Consider the following 20,141-nt stretch of genomic DNA (forward strand, 5'->3'; position numbering starts at 1 on the left):
ACCTGTCGAGCTCTTTTGAAGTAGTATTCATTCCCTAGGCCTTACCCTTAGGTTAGCTGATTCAGTTGGACTGGGGCAGGACCTTCCCATGCATGTCTTTTGGAAGATTATGATGTATAGGTAGTGTTAAAATCTACTGGTATAAAGCAGTGTTTTAGAGAGGTAATAAAATATGTCTATCTTAAGAAAAAATATGTAATAAACTTTGAAATGCAGGGCAGTTTACTATATAAAGATTACTGTTGCTATGTCTGCAAAACTGAAAATCACTGACCACAGTATAGAATATACAATAGATTCCTATTCAGTTTATCTAAATAATTATATTAGCTCAAGCTACCCTAACAAAATCCACAGACTGGCTAGGTTAAACAATAGACATTCTTTTTTCACAATCTTGAAGACTGGATGTTTAAGACCAATGTGCTGGCTGGTTTCTGAAGAGACCTCTTTTCCTGGCTTGCAAATAGCTGAATTCTCACTGTGCCTTCCCGTGGCCTTTCCTCTGTTTGTATTTTGGGAGACAGAATGAAGTGATTGTGTGTGAGAGGGAGATCTGATGTCTCTTTCTCTTCTTGCAAAGACACTAGTCCTACTGGATTCGTGTCTCCCCTTATGACCTCATTTAACCATAATTCCCCCATTTAAGATCATGTCTCCAAACACAGTCACATTGGTGTTTAGGGATTCAACATGTGAATTTTGGAGGAGACACATTCCATCCATAACAATAATCAAGTATAAATTAATTTTAAAATGGCACCTTGAACTGATAAAATTCTTCAGTAAAAGTATAACTGGAATCAGAAATCTAAACATCATGGTTTCTCTGAATTTGTGCATGACTTTTGAGACTTCTGATAAGTTAATCTACCTACTTGTAAATATCCTGGTTCAGTATTGTGGATGTAACACAAAGTTAGCAGATTCTGATTCTAATTACATACTTTAGTTCATTTGGTGACACACTTCACAGATGAAAATGATAAAATAGTAGAAAGAAGAGGGTCTTGGAGTACTTAACCAAAACAGGATATGCTTTCATATTAGTTCCTTTTTTGTTTTTAAGATGGGTGCTTCACTCTGTCACCTAGGCTGCAGTGCAGTGGTGCAATCACAGCTCAATGTAGCCTTGAACTCCTGGGCTCAAGCAATTCTCCCACTTCAGCTTCCTCCGTGGCTGGGACTATCAGCACATGCCATCATGCCTAGCAAATTTTTAATATTTTTAGTAGAGACAGGGTCTCACTATTTCCCAGGCTGATCTTGAACTTCCAGACTCAAGCAATCTTCCTACCTCAACTTCAAAAAGTGCTGGGACTATAGGCATGATCCATCACATTTGGGTAGTTCCTATTTTTAAAAGGCTTGACGTGTTTTAAATTATGGTGACCTAATGTATCAGGTGAAGCAGTTTATATTTAAAGAAAGGGAAAGATAGGAATGTGAGACCCTGTGACTCACACCAAGCACTACCCATCATATACTGTAGGGAAATAAAAGGTCACCATGGAGTCCTCCAGAAATAACCTCAAGGAATAGAAACCATGCCAACAGGCAAAGGGCATGCAAAAGGGTACAAGACAGTGTATATCATCCAGAAAGTGAAGGGTGACTGATGCTTATATGTTTCCTGTATCAGACATGCTTAGAAAGATCAATTGAATAATTACTAGCCTGATTTTAGACTATACATATAAAAGTGTTTCATCTTTAGTGCATACTCGGGTGGATTGTTAGTGGTTACAGGCATTGCTGTTTTGAGGAGGGTACTGAGAATATATCTGGACTTAGCAGGAAAGTAATCTCTACTGTCACATAAAAGGTAAAGGGGGGATCATTGAGTGAATGATGCCAAGTTGCCATTTCTAGAATAAATGATTATTCATTCCCCTCCCTTTTTTTTTCTCTCTCCCTTAGATTATTTCTAAAGCTAGGTTGAATGTTGAAAGAGAGGTATAAATGGTTTTAAAGCCACATCCCTCCATTCCTTCATCACCTACACTAGGTATTTCTCCTAAGGTTATCCCTTCCCAACCTCCACAACCCCTACCTTCCCTTCCCTAGCCCCCCATACCCCAACAAACCACCATGGCATGTATATACCTATGTAACAATCCCTCAAGATCTGCACATATATCCCAGAACTTAAAGTAAAATAAAAAATATATATATATATGCTTGAAAAAAAAGCCACTTCCCACTTTAAAATTCTTTGACTTTGTTTAATTTCACAGACAAGATTTACTATTATCAAGGTGATTTTCATATTTCTGGAGTAACATACAATGATAATTGTGAAAATGCAGGTTCACAAGCCAGCACAAATCTAAGCAAAGATATTGAGACTAAGGTAAATCAGAGATTTCTTTTATTAATTTTATAGTAAATTTGATTGAAACATACATGGTGACTCTTTTTTTCTTTTTGTCAGATGTTAAATGCATTTCAAAATTCCAGCATATATGAGGAATATGTCAAATCTGAGGTCATTAAACTTCTGTAAGTACAAGTTTATTCAAGATTTTATGAAAGCAAAGTAGGTGATAGATCATACAACCTTGACTTTAGATAACAATAACAAAAAAAAATAAAGAAAAAGAGAAAGAAAGGAAAGGAAAGAAAGGAAGGAATAAAGGAAAAAAGAAAGAGAGAAAGAAAGAAAGAAAGAAAGAAAGAAAGAAAGAAAGAAAGAAAGAGAAAGAAAGAAAGAAAGAAGAAAGTAAGTTTTCTATAAATGAAAATATCACTGTATTTAGCAAATTTCTGTTCCGGGCAAGAGTTGTTACATACAAATCTTTAATCCTTATACTTGCAGAGAATTATAAGGTTATTGATGGTGGTTAGTCCTAACTGACTGCTATGATGAAAGATAATTATAACTCCATAGAAAACAAATAATTCAACTGGTTTGTTTTTAGGCCATACCTTCCCTAAAAACATCCTCTTTTAGTTTTCTTAATAATTATCATTCTTGCAATGGCTCTGGAAGAAAGACAATATTTTAAGATAACATTTGTCTAGATATACCTTTGAAGGGTGCCTGAAGATAGTGGTGGTAGGGCAGGATGCAGGGAGGAGGGTATGGTGTATGGGGAAAGAGTAATGAGGGTAGTGCTCGCATAGGCGGCACATATACTAAAGTTGGAACGATACAGAGAAGATTAGCATGGCCCCTGCGCAAGGATGACATGCAAATTCGTGAAGCATTCCATGTTTATAAAAAAAAGAAAAAAAAAAAGAGTAATGAGGGTAGAGCCCACTTGTAATTTGCTAATTGTTAATATCTATTCTGGGGAATTCTGAACTCTCAAAACAAAACAAACAAAAAAAATCCAGCTGACCTAACCAACCTACTTACCTACAGACAAACAAAAACCTTCAGAGACCCTGGAATTTATCATAATTATTTGAAAGTGAAATTATGGATAACTTAAAAAATTCTGATTGATATGGCTTTGGTTTGAAAGTCTCCTAAAATGAATTAACTTCTTTTCCTGATTAATAAAGAGAATGTACTGAATATATAATCAAGTTGTTCTTCATTTAGAATTATCTTTCTGAGCTTCCTCATTGTATAGATCTGTTGGGGCAGACTAGTTAAGTATGGAAAACCATAGGAAAAAGGTTAGCACTGGCTGCTAAATACTGGAAATTGTCTGGAAATTGTCTTTTGAATGCTTCCTGCCCTACCTTTACTTTCTAATTTCCCTTTCTCTAAAATGAAGTTATTAGAAAAATTCTGGACTGAGCACTGTGGCTCATGCCTGTAATCCCAGCACTTTGGAAGGCTGAGGCAAGCGGATCCCGAGGTCAGGAGATCGAGATCAGCCTGATCAACATGGTGAAACCCTGTCTCTATTAAAAATAAAAATAAAATTAGCTGGGAGTGGTGGCAGGTGCCTGTAATCCCAGCTACTTGGGAGGCTGAGGCAGGAGAATCAAACTCGAGGCGGAGGTTGCAGTGAGCAGAGATCATGGCATTGCACTTCATCCTGGTGACAGTGAGACTCTATCTCAAAAAAAAAGAAAAAAAAAATTCTGAATGAGAGCACTGGTTTTTATTGTATTATAGTAAGACTTCATGCTAATCATTTCTTGGGCAGTATTCCGTTTCCCATATGTGTTTGAAATATTCTGATTTTAGTTTGTGGTCCTTATTTTCTTCCTTGAATAGTATCTGTATATTTTTCTTTGATATATCTAAAGAAAATATAATAACTAAAATGTGTGAAATGTGTCCACAAAACATCTAAAAGATAAGAAATAGTACATTGGAAAATTTCTGTTGTTTCTAGGCCTAATGCTAATGGCTCAAATGTACAGTTACAGCTGAAATTCAAGTTTCTTCCAGCAAAGAGAGTTAGCATGAGAACTAAAATCAAGGCTATATTACACCAGATGTTGAAAGACAACATGGCATCCTGGAATGCAGTTCCTGCTTCCATTGAACTCATGGGTATTTGACTTATTTCCATTATTTTCTGTTACATAGTTTTTTTCTGGATTTTTTTAAGAAAATGTACTAAAAAGTGAACTAAGAGTATTAGTAATTTGGGGGAAAAATATCTGTACCTTACTCCGTCACTCCTACAAATGACTTAGTAGTGGAAGGGGCAGTGCTATGGAATCATTGTCTGAAGAATGATAGGAATGAGGGTTACATTGCAAGCATGGATGTAAATTTGGAAGCGTTTGCCTATTATGCATGGGAAAGAGGGTGAAAGGTTCTAATTCAAATATCTTTCCTTTCTACTCCGTACTTTTGTCAGAATCTCATGATAAGAAGTAGATTTAGGACTTTCTTGGTCTTTCAGTAAGGAGACTGCAGGAGTAGGAACAATGTTGGGGATGGGAGTTCTTACCAATTCTTGTGAGAAAACTGAAGTAATACACTTTAAAAGAAAGAAATTGTCTGGAGTAAATCCCTAGAAAACAAGGCAAAAAATGATAAGATTTTGCTTCCTTACAGAAGGTGAAGTTTGTAAAGATTGTGAAGGTTCTGCAAAGGCCTTGAAAAGGCCAGCTAGGTGATAAGCATGTAGTTTCAGAGTCCTGTTTCATGGTTCTTCTAGCCAGACAATTAATCCTAGTGTACTTGAGGGCTTGAAAGGTCATCTGCCAGTTACTGCTCCTTTACCACACAATAAAGACCCCATCACCAGTGGACAACTAATAAGAAGTGAACCTGAGGTAGAACTTTTCAAGATAGCAATAACGTTTTTCTGTGGGTAGCTTTTGGGAAAGAGGGATACATTGATTACTGTCTCTCTGTGTCCCATAGTGTATAGTCAACATTTTTTAGTGTTTCTTTAGTTCCCTCGTCTTCTCTTCTCTCTAAAGACTTTTACCAGTAGGAAAAACATTTAAATTTAAGTTCTCAAAATTTCATGATTCATTCTTAGTTAAGGAGATTACCCTAAAGGGCAGGATGGGCCCAATGAAGTGTAATTTTAATCGGGACATTTTCCTTAAAATATATGTAATTGTCAGCATTTCAGAGTAAAGAGAATTTTCACGGGAAAGAAATCCCTACCATGATCTCTTAAAAAATATTTGTAAGAGTGACAGCTTCTTAACAGCACTGAATATTTTACATCAATAATTGTAAAACTGGAAGCATTGTTTCTTATTCAATTTCTCTTTTTCTAAACTACCTAGTAGAGATATGGAGAGATGGTTATAATATACCAAATAAGAGTCAGAGAGGCTGAAAATACCTGAGCTACTCTGAATAGTTAAATGTTGGACAATATTGGGTTAGGAAAGCTAGCATTTATGTTTTTAGGTTGAAGTCAACTGCTTGGTGATACTTGATCAACTTTATGTTTTGTTTTGTTTTTCACTTTCAGAAATCAGCAAAGCTGCTTCTGAAATGCTCACCAACAGCTGTAAGTTAAGGATCCTTTTATTATAAATTTGATGGATTTACAGATATTTTCCTATCATTTTTCTATAAAACATATTTGAAATATATCATGTGAAAATCCATAGTACACTTTCAAAATTACTAGATATACCAGATATTGACTTGGAATTTCTTTTTGAAAAACACTTGTCTATTAATTTTGACATTTATTAAAAATTATACAAAAAGTTAAATGAAAATCGATTCCAAATAATAAAATTGTGGGTGAAAAATATCATATTTATGTATGTTAAAATGAGGAAGATTGGGCCGGGCGCGGTGGCTCATGCCTGTAATCCCAGCATTTTGGGAGGCTGAGGCGGGTGGATCACGAGGTCAAGACATTGATACCATCCTGGTCAACATGGTGAAACCCCGTCTCTACTAAAAATACAAAAACTTAGCTGGGCATGGTGGTGCGTGCCTGTAATCCCAGCTACTCAGGAGGCTGAGGCAGGAGAATTGCCTGAACCCAGGAGGCGGAGATTTCAGTGAGCCGAGATTGCGTCATTGCACTCCAGCCTGGATAACAAGAGCAAAACTCCACCTCAAAAAAAAAAAATGAGGAAGATTGAAGGAAATGACAACTTAGGATAATAAGAAAACATAAAACCAGGCTCTATCAAATATATTTAAGATAAAAACATCTTAAAAATTATTATTATTTTTTGCTTTAGAGATGGGATGTTGCTATGTTGTATAGGCTAAAGTGAATTCATAGGTGCAACTGTAATGGACTACAGCCTGGAACTCTAGGGCTCAAGCAATCCTCCTGACTCAGCCTCCTAAGTAGTTGTGGGCCTATAGGAGCACATCACTGTCCAGTTACATCTTTTAAATAAATTCTCTTTAGAGTATCATGTTGTCCACAAAATAGATCCACGCATTCATTCACTCCATGGCTATTTATGGAGTATCGATCATGAACAGTGCATATAGTATGCAAAATGTCGACCTCAAAGTTTCTACCTTCAAGAATCTGCTTAGAGAGACAAGAGTTATAACACATAGACACAACAAAAGACAGTGGTTGAAAGATGCCTGAGACTGGAAAAGAGGATAAGTAAGAACCACTCAAACCAAGATAGAATAGAGAACCATTACACAATTATCTTGTAGAAAAGAAACATCATCAATTAGGAGATGTTGAATAATCACTGAAGAGTTTCAAGTAATTTGTAGTGATATATTTTTTTATAATGCATAATCAACTATACCTGCTCTTGTGTAAATAAATCCTTTCTCTAGGTTGTGGGAGGCAACTAGCCAACAGTATCATAACTGGCAACAAAATTGTGAATGGAAAAAATGCCCAGGTGGGGGCGTGGCCATGGCAGGCCAGCATGCAATGGAAAGGCCGTCACTACTGTGGAGCCTCTCTGATCAGCAGCAGGTGGCTGTTATCTGCAGCTCACTGCTTTGCTAAGTAAGTCTGAAAATTTGACTAAATGAAGGATGCTGGGTGCAAAACTATTCTGGATAGTTTGTAGGGGTTAACTTAATGTGTGAAGCTTCACCAAGGCCATATGAAATTTACAATCACATAGAACAATTACAATCACCTGTGTAATTAAAGGGCAGGAAAAGCATTTAAATTAGGGCAAGGAGAGAAAAGCCAATGGAAGTATTAATTAACATTTTCCAAATAGCTACCTTGGCCTGACGTTAGGTGATTTACTTACATCATTTCATTTAATCACAGCATTCAATTCTGCATGGAAAGTATAATTTAATCTATTTGAAGACGAGGAAACCAAGGCTCACTTAGGAAAGGTGACAAAACTTGACTAAGATCACCCAGCTCTTAAATAACAGAAATTGAATGTGAACTCAAGTATGTCTGACTCCAGTTACTAGGTGTTTCCTTGTCTTGCCACCTAGACATTTATAATCTATTTTTTAAAAATTTAATGTCATACATTAAAAGTTTGAGGCAGCATAGTGTCATAAACATGAGGTGTATTAGAAAGATAGTAAGTGCTATGGAAATTTGAAGAAGAAAGCCAGGACATCCATCGGATATAAAATTTAATCTGGACCCAAAAGTTGAGTATATTCAAAGGAAGGTAAATTGTTCTACCAAAAAGACACATGCATTTATATGTACAACACAGCTCTATTCACAATAGCAAAAACATGAAATCAACCTAGACGCCCAGCAACAGTGAACTGGATAAAAAAAATATGAGTCACATACACCACGGAATACTATATAGCCATAAAAAAGAATAAAATCATGGCCTTTGCAGGAACATGGATGCAGCTGCAGGCTATTATCCTAACTAAATGAATTAATGCTGGAACAGAAACCTAAATACTTCATGGTGTCACTTGTAAGTGGGAGCTAAACATTGAGTTCATATGGATACAAAGAGGGGAACAATAGACATTAGGGCCTACTTGAGGGTGGTAGAAGGGTAAGGGCCAAAAAGTAGCTATTGACACCAAGGGTATGTGGTAATAAGACTAATTCTGGACCCCATCCACTTACAGGATTGAGGATGCTCATATGATTTCTGACCAAATTAAATGTTCAGAAACTAGGTAGAACTGAATAAGCAGGGGAAAACATCAGTGACTCTACTTGAAAGGATTTTCAAAGAGCTGACAAATCTGAGTCCTTAGCATTATTTTTATCTGACTGCAAAATTTACAACAGCTCCATGTCAAAGATATTTTATAAAATAAGAATTTCAGTGGCTTATAGTGTTGTTTGGGAACCTCATGCCTTAAGATTGTGAGATAATCACCGCTAAGAACACTGTTGTGACCCAGAAACTGAATGTATTCTAATTACATTGTGTCTTCTAGGAGAAACAATTCAAAAGATTGGACTGTCAACTTTGGAACTGTAGTAAATAAACCATATATGACACGGAAAGTACAAAACATTATTTTTCATGAAAATTATAGCAGTCCTGGGCTTCATCATGATATTGCCCTCGTACAGCTTGCTGAAGAAGTTTCTTTTACAAAGTACATTCGTAGCATTTGTCTTCCTGAAGCCAAAATGAAGCTCTCACAAAATGACGATGTTGTAGTTACAGGGTGGGGAACACTTCATATGAATGGTAACTTTTTTTTAAATAAAATCATAATAGCTTCATGGGGATAATTATTTAATCAATCAATCAATTATCCCCTTATGCAATTAATTAATAAATATTCTGAAAAGAAAACCAAGTGGTGGGACAAAAAGCACAACATCAAATTGTCTTCACTTCCTAAAATATCTCTGGGAATGGGAATTGGAAAAATTGAAATTATGTGTTAGGTAGCCAACTATTACAAACACCTGAAAATAACTAATCTAACCTGCAACTGGCCTGACTCATGGTGACCAGGAGAGTCTGGGTTATACTGTAGACATCCTTTGTCCCAGCAAAGTCTAAGATCTCCATAATATGTAGCACTTACTATCTTTAGGTGCATTTCCAGTGATACTTCAAGAAGCCTTTTTGAAGATTATTGACAACAACATTTGCAATGCCCCATATGCATTGTCTGGCTCTGTGACCGATACAATGCTGTGTGCTGGATTTATGTCAGGAGCAGCTGATGCATGTCAGGTATATCTAGTTACATTATCCAATTGTTTTCTCCCAAACAGTTACTCAAATGGAAGTTTTAATCCACATAAAATATTGTTTGTGTTAATGGTATTGACATAGTAGCTTTTTATTTCAATACACTAAAAATGTATTAATCCCATTTATGTACCAGACACCAGCCTACATGCTAGGGATGCGGAGGTGAACACAATCCTGCCCTGATGAAGTTTTCAATCTGGGAATTCCTAAAAAGAATAATACTTAGAAGAAGTTTACCAGATGAATTTTGTCCTATTTTCTGGGCAACCAGCAGACTTAGAATGTGGTCTTCTCTGTATCCAGAGATGCATCAGGAGTCTGGGCATGTGTCTATGCCACTCATTCCTCAGAGGCTTCATCATTAGCTCAGTGCAAGCAGCTAAGTCATCTCCATATTCAGGCTGCACTCATAATATAAGTCAAACTCTAGTTTGCCCAAGTCGACATTTGGCAGTTTTAGGCCATATGTTCTGGTTTGTAACTGTCCTGTGTTTTTTTAAAAAAAATCCTATGGGTTTCAGAGTTCTCAGCTCAAAGAGAGTGAATTGGTTTCAGTGGCCAGGAGGTATTGGTAATGCCACAGGAAAGGTAAAAGGAAATTTTTTGTTAAGACAAGAAACATTTTTTCTTTTCTTCTTCTAGAATGATTCTGGTGGACCACTAACTTATCCTGATTCCAGAAATATCTGGCATCTTGTTGGAATAGTAAGCTGGGGTGATGGATGTGGGAAAAAGAATAAGCCAGGTGTCTATACTCGAGTGACTTCTTATCGCAATTGGATCACATCCAAGACTGGACTCTGAAAGAAAGTAATTATACAAAGGAACATAAAGACAACTGCAGGCTATCCTTATCTGTGGCTTTGGGATCTTTTGATTTTGATTGTTGGTAAACCAATCATTTTATATACAAAAATATAAATCTCTTTATTAATATTTTGTTATATCCATGACACTGTCCATGCATTTATTAATCTTTTAAATTAATGTAAAAGATAGGAAGAGGCTGGGTGCAGTGGCTCATGCCTGTAATCCTAGCACTTTGGGAGCCAAGGTGGGTGGATTGCTAGAGCCCAGGAGTTTGAGGCCAGTTTGGGAAACATGGCTAAATCTGTGTTTAAACAAATACAATAATTTACTAGGCATGATAGCATGCACCTGTAGTCCCAGCTATTCAAGAGATTGAGGTTGGGGAATTGCTTGAGCCCAGCAGATCGAGGCCTCAGTGATCTGTGACTGCACCACCACTGCACTCTAGTCTGGGAAACACAGTGAGATCCTGTTTCCAACAACAAACCAACCAACAAACAAACCAAAAACAGGGGAAGAAAAGAAAGAAGGCTAATATATAATTTTTTTTAACAACCGAGTTCTGATTCATTTTACCTTTATATTCAGAATTAACCTTAATTTGTTTTCCAGAATCAAAAGAAATAAAAAAATAAATTTGTTAGTATGAGAACATATATAGCAGATTTATCAGATGTGTTACTTTTCATTATGTCAATTATAATTTCATTTGTTAAACTGGAATATGTGAGCCAAACAATGTACATCCATTTTTTTAATTATGTGAAATAATTCATGTACCTCATAAAATCATGCAATCTTTCAGTGAAAAAGGAGTATCAGAGGTCCAGCTAGACTGAGTCTTTCAATTTATACATCAAGAAACTGAAGACCAGAGAAGAGAAATGATTTGCTTAAAGTCACTCTCCATTATGTATGATAAGTTGATAAATTTATCCTTACACAAATTTGTCCTCATTGAGTTTAGATCCAAAATGTATCATAAATTAAAGGATGACTTTTAAGTTGCAATTATTTATATAGCATTTTCTTCATATTCATTTTTTGTCATTTGTTTACTTTCTCTTGCAGCAAAAATAGCATGAGGTGATCAGTGGCAGAGAACTGTGTGGCATCTCCTTATAGTAAAAATGCAATCTTAGAGAGGGCTAACTTTGCAATCTCCACAAACAATTTACCTTTTGTAATTTTCTAAATGTAAAAGTCACCACAAATTTAATGGGCATTAAAATAAACTAAGAAAAAAAAAAAACTCATTTCTTCAGTTGTTTGTGGAGTTACTCTTCTTTCTTTACTCTAAATTATGGCTCAAATGACGTGCATATTGACATTAAGCAAATCCATAACCAGCTGTGACAAGATCGTGTCTTTCTCTCCTCACTTCTGCTTCAGACCAGGGACACATATTTACTGAGTCCCTAGTGTGTTTCAGGAACTGTCAGGTATAGATACAATGTCTTCCTTCAAGGATACCACATTCGGTGAATAAAAATAGTAGACACATACATAATTTTGGATTGTGATAAATGTTATAAAGGAAACAAAAAGTAATGTGATGGACACTGATGGAGCAGATACACTATTCTTTAGATTGGGAAGTCTGAATAACATCTCTGAGAGGGTAGCCATTTGAGCTGTACCTAAAGGATGAAAAGCCAAAACACAGAAAACATTTGAAAGAAAAGATATCCACAGGGAACAAATATAAGATCCAGAGAGAGAGAAAAGTGAGGTGGATATTTGGGTCAGAAAGAAGGCCAATGTGACGGAAGCCTAGTGGATAAATGAGTGATGGTAGGAGAGAAGATGGAAGAGGTAGCTGGGGGCCAAGTCAATTACTTCTTAGTAAGCCATGGTAAAGACCTTGGATTTTCATTCTAACTGCAATTGGAGGCCAAGGAGTTTTCCAAGAAGAGGGAGTGAGATAATTTAATACACACTTTGAAAAGGTTACTTAATTTTGATGAAGAGAATGGGCTAGAGTGGCAGTGAAGAGAGGTCAAAGGTATTACAGACTGTGCAATGATTTCCTTTTCTTATAGATAGTTAATTCAGAAGTCAGATGTTTACAAACGTTTAATTTATCTGCAACGTTGTGAGTTGAATCACAGTCTGTCTCTTGCTTCTTCCAGAGGGAAACAAATGGCATTGAATCAGTAATAACCCCAATGTGGAAGAAAGAGGAAAGTGATTGTAAGGAAAGGGTGGAAGGGAATTTGGAGGAGGTTGATTGGTAGAGAGAGAACATTTGTGAGACTAAGGGGTCTATGAGAAAGGAATGAAGAGTGAAGATTTCTCAAGACTGAGGCTCCCTGGTTGAATAAGGAGAGACATGATAGCATGAGTGGCCAATCTCCAGGCTTAGTGTGAAGGTAAGGAGCAGGTGGGGCAAGTTACATAAGGTAAAGCAGTTATTATCCAGACAAAGGTGGATTCTTTATGGGCTGCAATAGCCTTCAGCCTTTACTTCAGTCTTAAGAACTTAGAATCTTCACATTCATATGGACGCTATGTGTGATGGATCAGCTAAAAGTCATGCTTTTTTCTTTTTTTTTGGTAATAATAGGCTGCACCATCCTGGCCTTCTGATGTAAACAGCATGTTGAAAAGTTCACACAAGCAAAGAATTAGAGGTCTGCCTTGAGAAATGAAACCAACAACACTAATCACAAAGCATGAAAATTAAAATGCTAAACTGACAAAAGTATCATTATTTAAATTACAAAACTAGTCACCATTTTATTAAAAAGTAAAATATTTTCTTAAATAAAGTGCTTTTACTACCAATAAGTGGTATGGAAAAGAAACCAGAAATAAGTGATTAAGGAGACATTTTATAACCCCCATCCCCTAACTAAGAAGGACAAAACAAAATAAAACAAAAAACAACTAAGTCTAATTTAATTTTTTCTCTCTCTTTTTTCAACCAGGGGAAGTTGAAGTCCCTTTTGAAGGAGTCCATTGAGCAAGAATTTGACAAAGGGCATAACCATCACTGGCTAGCAGGACTACAACTATTAATAAATGTCCATGTATTCTTGAGAAACATAAAAAATTATGTGTTTGAAATATGAAAGTGCTTATGATATAAGATATGGACATAGTCTTGTGAACTATGAAGCATAAACCAAGATCTTTTTGTGAATGTACTGCTAATTAAAATAGCACATTTTTTTAAATATTGAAAAAAAATTAATGCCATATGATAGCACAAAGTTGACAAGGTTGTTCCCTCTTTCTTGTGAAGCCTCCAATTAACCAAATAGTTTGGCTTTAATAAGGAATTTTTGAAAGTGACTTTCTTGTTCAAGCATTGTGTCTACTATAGAAACATCTCCAACTTATCAGTGGATGAGAACTATCTTTTTTAGCTCATAAGGCAGTATTTTGTTGTGCAATACAGACTTTTATATTAATGCATTCAAGGTATGCTTTCACTGAAAAATGAATCAGAAGAGACGAAGTGATAGAAGTATCTAAAATGTTTTAAAGTTTATTTTTTTTAATTTGGTCTTTTTTTTTTGCCAATCAGTTTGAGCTTATGAGGTTGCTCAGGTTAGCCTTGAACTGATGACCTCGCCTTTGCGAGCGCCATGACCTCCGGCGGGAGCCACTGTCTTATATATCAGTCTAATAGAAGCTCTTTTCCATTGACTGGAATTTTTGTTTTTATTTTTTGGCATACCCACCAACATCTTCCTGTTTTCTTCATTAAGCTTGTCATTTGCCATTTCTCATGACTTAAACACTGTGATCAGTCATGACATCTATACTCACTGCCCCTGCCCCATCTCTCCACTCACTATCTAGCCTGGCAAAACAAAAAACATGGCTCAATCCAACTCTTTGATATTTAAGTGCATGTAACATAGCTGTTGACTGTAGCTGGAGAAAAACACTCATCATGCTGGCTAGTCTTTAAAATCACAGACATAAACATCAGCTAGATCTTAGTGCTCTCTGAAAATCCCCTTGCATATCCTTAGCCAAAACTCCCTCTTACTCTCCTAAATAATTCATTCACTTCTCTCCTGCCCTTAACTCCAACACTGTCATTTTCTTCTCCTTACACTCACCTGATGATCATGCTCATTATTTCACCAAGAAAACAAGAGGAACCAGATGAAAGTTTCTACTGGTACTTATCATAAAAATCTACAAATCTACTTGCTTCTCAAAGGACAGTATAAGCAACTGAACTTAAGTTAAACAGCCTTTGGGCAAACTGGCTTTGCCATGTACAAGATGTGTGATTTTGGGCAAAGGATTTGAAATCACTGTGTCTCAGTTTCTTTTATTTGATATGGGGATAAGAATGATATCTTCTTCACGGTGTTGTTTTGTAGTATTCAGGGAGTTAACAAAAGTAATGTACTTAGAACACATAGCAAATGCAAGATAGATGTTAGTTATTACTGTTGTCTATCCTCCTTTTTGTTACAATGGATTAACTGTTTGTATACCACTCTAAGGCCAAACTCTCCCCTTGTGCTAAGAACCCATCTGTACTCACCTTCTCAAAGATTTTATTTCTATGTTGCCCATCCTTGTTTATGTCATTAATTTTACCCTCTATACTGGATCACTTCCATAGACACAGTAACTTCTGCAATATCTTCCAGATAAAAACATACTTATTTTTTAACCCTACATCTTCTCCTATATTGCTTTGTGAAACTTGTTAAAAGTGTTGCCTTTACTTCCTTTCCATTCATTGTCTTTCAAACTCACTCCAAATATTGATTCAGACGTTCCACCAAATCTGCATTAGTCATGGTCACCAATGAATTTCATGTTACAACTCCAATGCTCAATTAGCAATTCTTCCCTTAATATGTCAATAATAGTTAGCATTGTTGATCATTTTTTATGGAAGCACTTTCTTCACCTGGCTTCCAGGAAAAAAAAAACATCTTTTATAGCAATTTTTCTATGTCATTAGCAATCTTCTCAGTCTCTTCTCTGGATCTTCCACATCTTCCTCAACTTTAGATGTTGAAGTGTCCCAGAGCTCAGGCTTATATCTCTCCTCTTCTCTACTTGCACTCATACCCTAAGTGATCCTATCCAGTTCAAGGGTTTTTTTTTTTAAGATGAAATTTTGCTCTTGTCACCCAGGCAGGAGGACAATGGCACGATCTCAGTTCACTGCAACCTCCACCTCCTGGGTTCAAGTGATTCTCGTGCTTCAGCGTCCCCAGTAGTTGGGATTACAGGCACCTGCCCCCACACCAGCTAATTTTTTGTACTTTTCGTAGAGATGGGGTTTCACCATGTTGGCCAGGCTAGTCTCAAACTCCTGATCTCAGGTAATCCACCCACCTCGGCCTCCTAAACTGTTGGGATTACAGGCATGAGCCACCATGCTCACCAGTTCAATGTCTTTCAATACCAATTCTATGCCTCCAACTTCCAAGTTTGTTAACTGTAGCTTTAGAAGTCACTGTTTTTCCATCTCCCCGAACCTCCAGTGTCATATATCTAAAATTTCCACTTGAAAATCTAATAGGTAGTTTTTATTAGTGTGTCAAAATAGTATTGTTCATCTTTTCTCAGTCTTCTACATTTCAAAAGCAGGGACCTGGAATCATCCTGGGTAACATATCCTTAAAATATTATTTTTTGCAGACTTACAATTTATAGTGATTACAGGATTCCAAAATAACCCAATTATATTAGCATATGTTGTTGTCCTGCATAATTATTATGCTTAATTGTGAAAATTACATAATTATACCTTATTTTAAAAAATTATTTCACTTTATTTTTTGAGACGGTCTTTCACTCTTTTTGTCCAGGCTGGAGTGCAATGGCGCAATCTCAGCTCACTGCAACCTCCGCCTCCTGTGTTCAACTGATTCTCCTGCCTCAACCTCCCAAGTAGCTGGGATTAGAGGCAGGCACCACCATGCCTGGCTAATTTTGTATTTTTAGTAGAGACGGGGTTTCACCATGTTGGCCAGGCTGGTCTCGAATTCCTGACCTCAGGTGATCTGCCTGCCTTGGCCTCCCAAAGTGCTGGGATTACAGGTGTGAGCCATTGCGCTCGGCCAATATATTATACTTTCTTATGTTGTTACCTTAAAAATGATCTTCACTTAAAATTTGTCACAATAGACACTCATGGCTGAGTAAACAAAACTTTATTTTCACTAAATACAGGAATGCATGTTATACAAGAATCCATAAAACAACCACCTCAAGTTTTTTAAATTTAGATTTATGCTCTTAAAGTCAGATTTATCTCATCTGCTAAAGACAACATTCAATGAGACAGAAATCACCAGAGTAATGAGAGAGAGCATTCCCACATTACCTTTCCCAGGCATTTGATTAAAAAAAGGGAAGATTTAAAAATCAATCAAAGCCATCATCAGAGATGATAACTTAAGAGCCAGAGAGATACTATATTGAAAATTAATCTTTTTTTTTTTAAGAAAATGTGGCATGCCATCTGAATTGTTAGTCCTCCTACCTATCTTTAATGTACAATAATGGCATTCTTCAAGGACAAGCATCCTAGTGATCATGGAGACTTGGTCTAGCAGCACCTTTCTCTCCTGCTTAAAATCCTACTCCACCCCTTACTTCCCAATCTCAACACGCTAAATTCATCATTAAGACTTGCAGATCCATAAAAATCTTGACTTACTTTTCCCACTCATTATTCAAAATACTGTTCAGGTGTAACCTCCCACTGGGTAGCCTCTCCTTACATCCCCAGGATGATGGCTCCAAGTTGCCCCAGGCTTACACTTGTCACTACTCTTTCCACAGATGTAAAAATTATGTTTATGCAACCGAATCTCCTACTAGACTGTGTGCCTCTCAAGGGCTCTTTTTCAACCCTGTGGTCCTAGACTTGTGGATGGTTTCATGGAGGTAGTCATGGTGTCCAGCTGAACAAAAATGACATGCATTACCAGGATCTGGCTGCTACAGGCTTCTTTTTTATGCCTCATCATGCCATTGCATGTAGCCTATGTTTCAACCACTCAATTGTTTGGGATTTCTAGAACATACTATTATGTGTCTTTCCATGTCTGAGATGCCCTTCTCTGACATTTTTTCCCCATATATTTCTACTATGCTTTAAAAACTAGCTCACACTTTCATGAGACTTTTTATCCACTGTATTCTCATAGATTTTGTGCCTATTGTTTTAAGACACCATCTCAGTCTGGAAAGTTTCACAAACTCAAAAAATATAGTTCATTTTTAGTTTATATTAATTTGTTCCTGACACCCCCAAAGCTATATTTTATTGCTAATTCTATGTTTTTAGCTTTTAATTTTAGCAGTGCCATATTAGTGTTTTAATTTATATTTCTATACTTACTAATGGATGAGATTCAGTACCTCCTTTTATGTTAATTGGCCATCTGTATTTCTTCTATACTTACCCTGTTAAAACTCTCCATATACTTAATAGTGAGTTCTTAAAACATTTTACTCACTTTCAGGAGCTCTACATATATTTTGGATATTCAGTATATTTCTAACAGGTAACTTATTTACTGAATATCTACTGGGTAGGCAAGACTGTAATGAAATGTAAAATACGATGTTTGCCTTCAAGTTTAAGTTGCTTGTATTGGGGTGAAGGGACCACCCATAAGACAGATCTGAATAGAAATCAATATAATAGCAAATGATTAAACTTAAAATGAGTACTAATGACAATAAGTGATTAGAGACCAGGAAAAAAAAGAGATCAAAGAGGATAATGCCTTACAGGGAAGTCTTGGTGAAAAAGAAGCAATTAAATAGACCATGAAGTATGAGAAAGCATTGCAAGAGTGGAAATGGCAATCTCAGGGGTATTAGCCTGAACAAAAACATGGTGGTAGAAAGCACTTGCCATTTGAAAAAGGGGACCATGAGAAATGGCTCAAGTCAGACTTTAGGTAATGTCATTGTAAGGCAACATACTGTCCTGGGTATTGTGCCAAGAACTTGATCTATATGGTCTGAGTTGATACAACAACCTGACAAGTATGGTCCTGTTATCTCCAATTTTTACCGACGAAGAAGATAAAGTCCAGAGAGATCTATGTCCAACCTAAATTCAACAGACCTGACATTGGCAGAGAGGTCATGCCCTTTCTGTTATACCACACTACTGTGTAACAACATGCGTCAAGAGAGGTGACATTCTGAAGGGCAAAAAATAGCAACCAGATATGTTTGTATTTTACTCTGAAAGCAGGTGAGAGTTTTAAAGATTTTAAAATAGAGTCATGAATATGTGTTTTAGGGGGATGAGTCATACCAATCAATATCATTCAGGTCTCTGCTAAAAACCTCCTTCTCAGAGAGACCTTTCTTGACCACTCTAGAGATAGTCACCTCTACTTCACTCACCACTTTGTATCCATTCACACCACTTTATTTTTTTATAGCCTCATATAAATATCTCATAAATTGTGTATTTATGAGTTCATTACTGTTTGTCTATTTTCCCATTACAGTGTAAGCTCCATGAAAGCAGGGGATTTATTAAACCCACTGGTGTATTTCCACCACTGGGAACAATGTGTAGCCTTAGGAACTGCATGAGAAATAATTATTAAGTAAATGAATGGAGTAAGCATATGGTTAAAGGAATGTAAAACAGTATCTAGAATCTAGATATTTGTATTCAAAATGTCTAAAGGGCCTCTCATTTTTTTTGTTTGTATAAAACTTGGCATGTCATCTCAAAATCCATATTCACTTAATAAAACAACTCTACTAAATAGCTCCATTTCCTATAAAGAATTTCTAAAACAGAACTATTTCTTACTCTAAAACCTACCTCCATCTATAAATCGATTTCTAAAAAAGTATGTACAGAGCCTCAGTGAGAATTTTTGGATTAAGCATGTTTCAAATGAGTGATGCTATGGCATAATAATTGTATCAAATAAAAACATTTTACATTTAAATCATTTGTCGAAGACTGCTCTTTTAGATACAGTTAATTCTACTAGGGAGGAGATCTATGCCATGAAAGGATGGATGGAACCTGAGTCACAAAACTAACTCACCAATCTGCAGTGGTATTTTGAGGGTGGACCTCTCAGAAGACCAATCCAAGTAATATCTATTGTTTTTTTCCTAAATATCCAACTCAAAGGGAATTTACATTTCTTCCTTTAAATCATAGATCCATAGCTGTCATCTCACTTGTTAAACAAGTTTCCTTTTAATTGTTTTTTGCTATTTTGCCCAGCCCTTAAAATCTCAACTATCATTGTGGTTAGCACATTTACCAGAGAAGCACTGATCAGGATAAAAGAAGTGCAGAAGTTTTCTTTATCTTTATTAACTTCAACAGCCACTGTATCAGCACATTATGTATAGGTAAGTGGAGATTTGCTTGCCTAAAATTCTGACATCAATAGAATTTACACGGACTCCCTCAACATGACTCCCATCCATAGACTGCAGTCAAACAACTGAGTTTGGATAAGAAAGTTGTAGTTTTTCCACAGTATTTTAGATTTCCTGCATGGAAACCATCCTATCACATACACCTGTGTTTGGAATCTATAGTTTTATGTAATGATTTGAAGAGTGCTTCAGAAAGGTGATGTGCAGCTAAACATACTGCGAATGAAAAATAATATGAATGTGTGACTGTTGTAGAGAGCAGGTAGCAGAGAGAACATTTTCTTTTCTCATAAAACATATGCTAAATTGTTGTTGATAGTGATGAGGATTATGATTTCCTTGTATTTGTTTAACAACTCTTGGTTTCTTAAGGCTTTCATGAATATTATATTGACTCTCACAGTAACATTGCTTCATGAGTATTCTCTGTTGAATCATAAATAAATGCACATATTTTT

The 20,141-nt window shown here is 36.3% G+C and overlaps 2 protein-coding genes and 1 non-coding gene across 5 annotated transcripts in view; 2 read left to right on the forward strand and 1 right to left on the reverse strand.

Moving 5' to 3' along the window:
• Positions 1 to 10,385, forward strand: part of LOC100388298 (transmembrane serine protease 11B) — a 35,179-nt gene extending 24,794 nt beyond the window's left edge. Inside the window, exons 7-14 of the mRNA XM_035292408.3 lie at positions 2,238 to 2,353; positions 2,435 to 2,502; positions 4,299 to 4,459; positions 5,853 to 5,891; positions 7,157 to 7,334; positions 8,720 to 8,979; positions 9,335 to 9,477; positions 10,141 to 10,385. Coding sequence (XP_035148299.2) covers positions 2,238 to 2,353; positions 2,435 to 2,502; positions 4,299 to 4,459; positions 5,853 to 5,891; positions 7,157 to 7,334; positions 8,720 to 8,979; positions 9,335 to 9,477; positions 10,141 to 10,302 — 1,127 coding nt within the window. The 3' untranslated portion in view covers positions 10,303 to 10,385. The remainder of the gene's footprint in view (positions 1 to 2,237; positions 2,354 to 2,434; positions 2,503 to 4,298; positions 4,460 to 5,852; positions 5,892 to 7,156; positions 7,335 to 8,719; positions 8,980 to 9,334; positions 9,478 to 10,140) is intronic.
• Positions 1 to 20,141, reverse strand: part of LOC144581955 (uncharacterized) — a 134,016-nt gene that overhangs the window by 86,957 nt on the left and 26,918 nt on the right. The gene's annotated exons all lie outside the window — the stretch shown is intronic.
• On the forward strand, positions 3,115 to 3,221 carry LOC118152477 (U6 spliceosomal RNA). The gene has a single exon (XR_004741238.2). It is a non-coding gene; the product is annotated as a U6 spliceosomal RNA (small nuclear RNA).

This window comes from Callithrix jacchus, chromosome 3 (assembly GCF_049354715.1).
Source record: "Callithrix jacchus isolate 240 chromosome 3, calJac240_pri, whole genome shotgun sequence".
NCBI classification, from domain to species: Eukaryota; Metazoa; Chordata; class Mammalia; order Primates; family Cebidae; genus Callithrix; species Callithrix jacchus.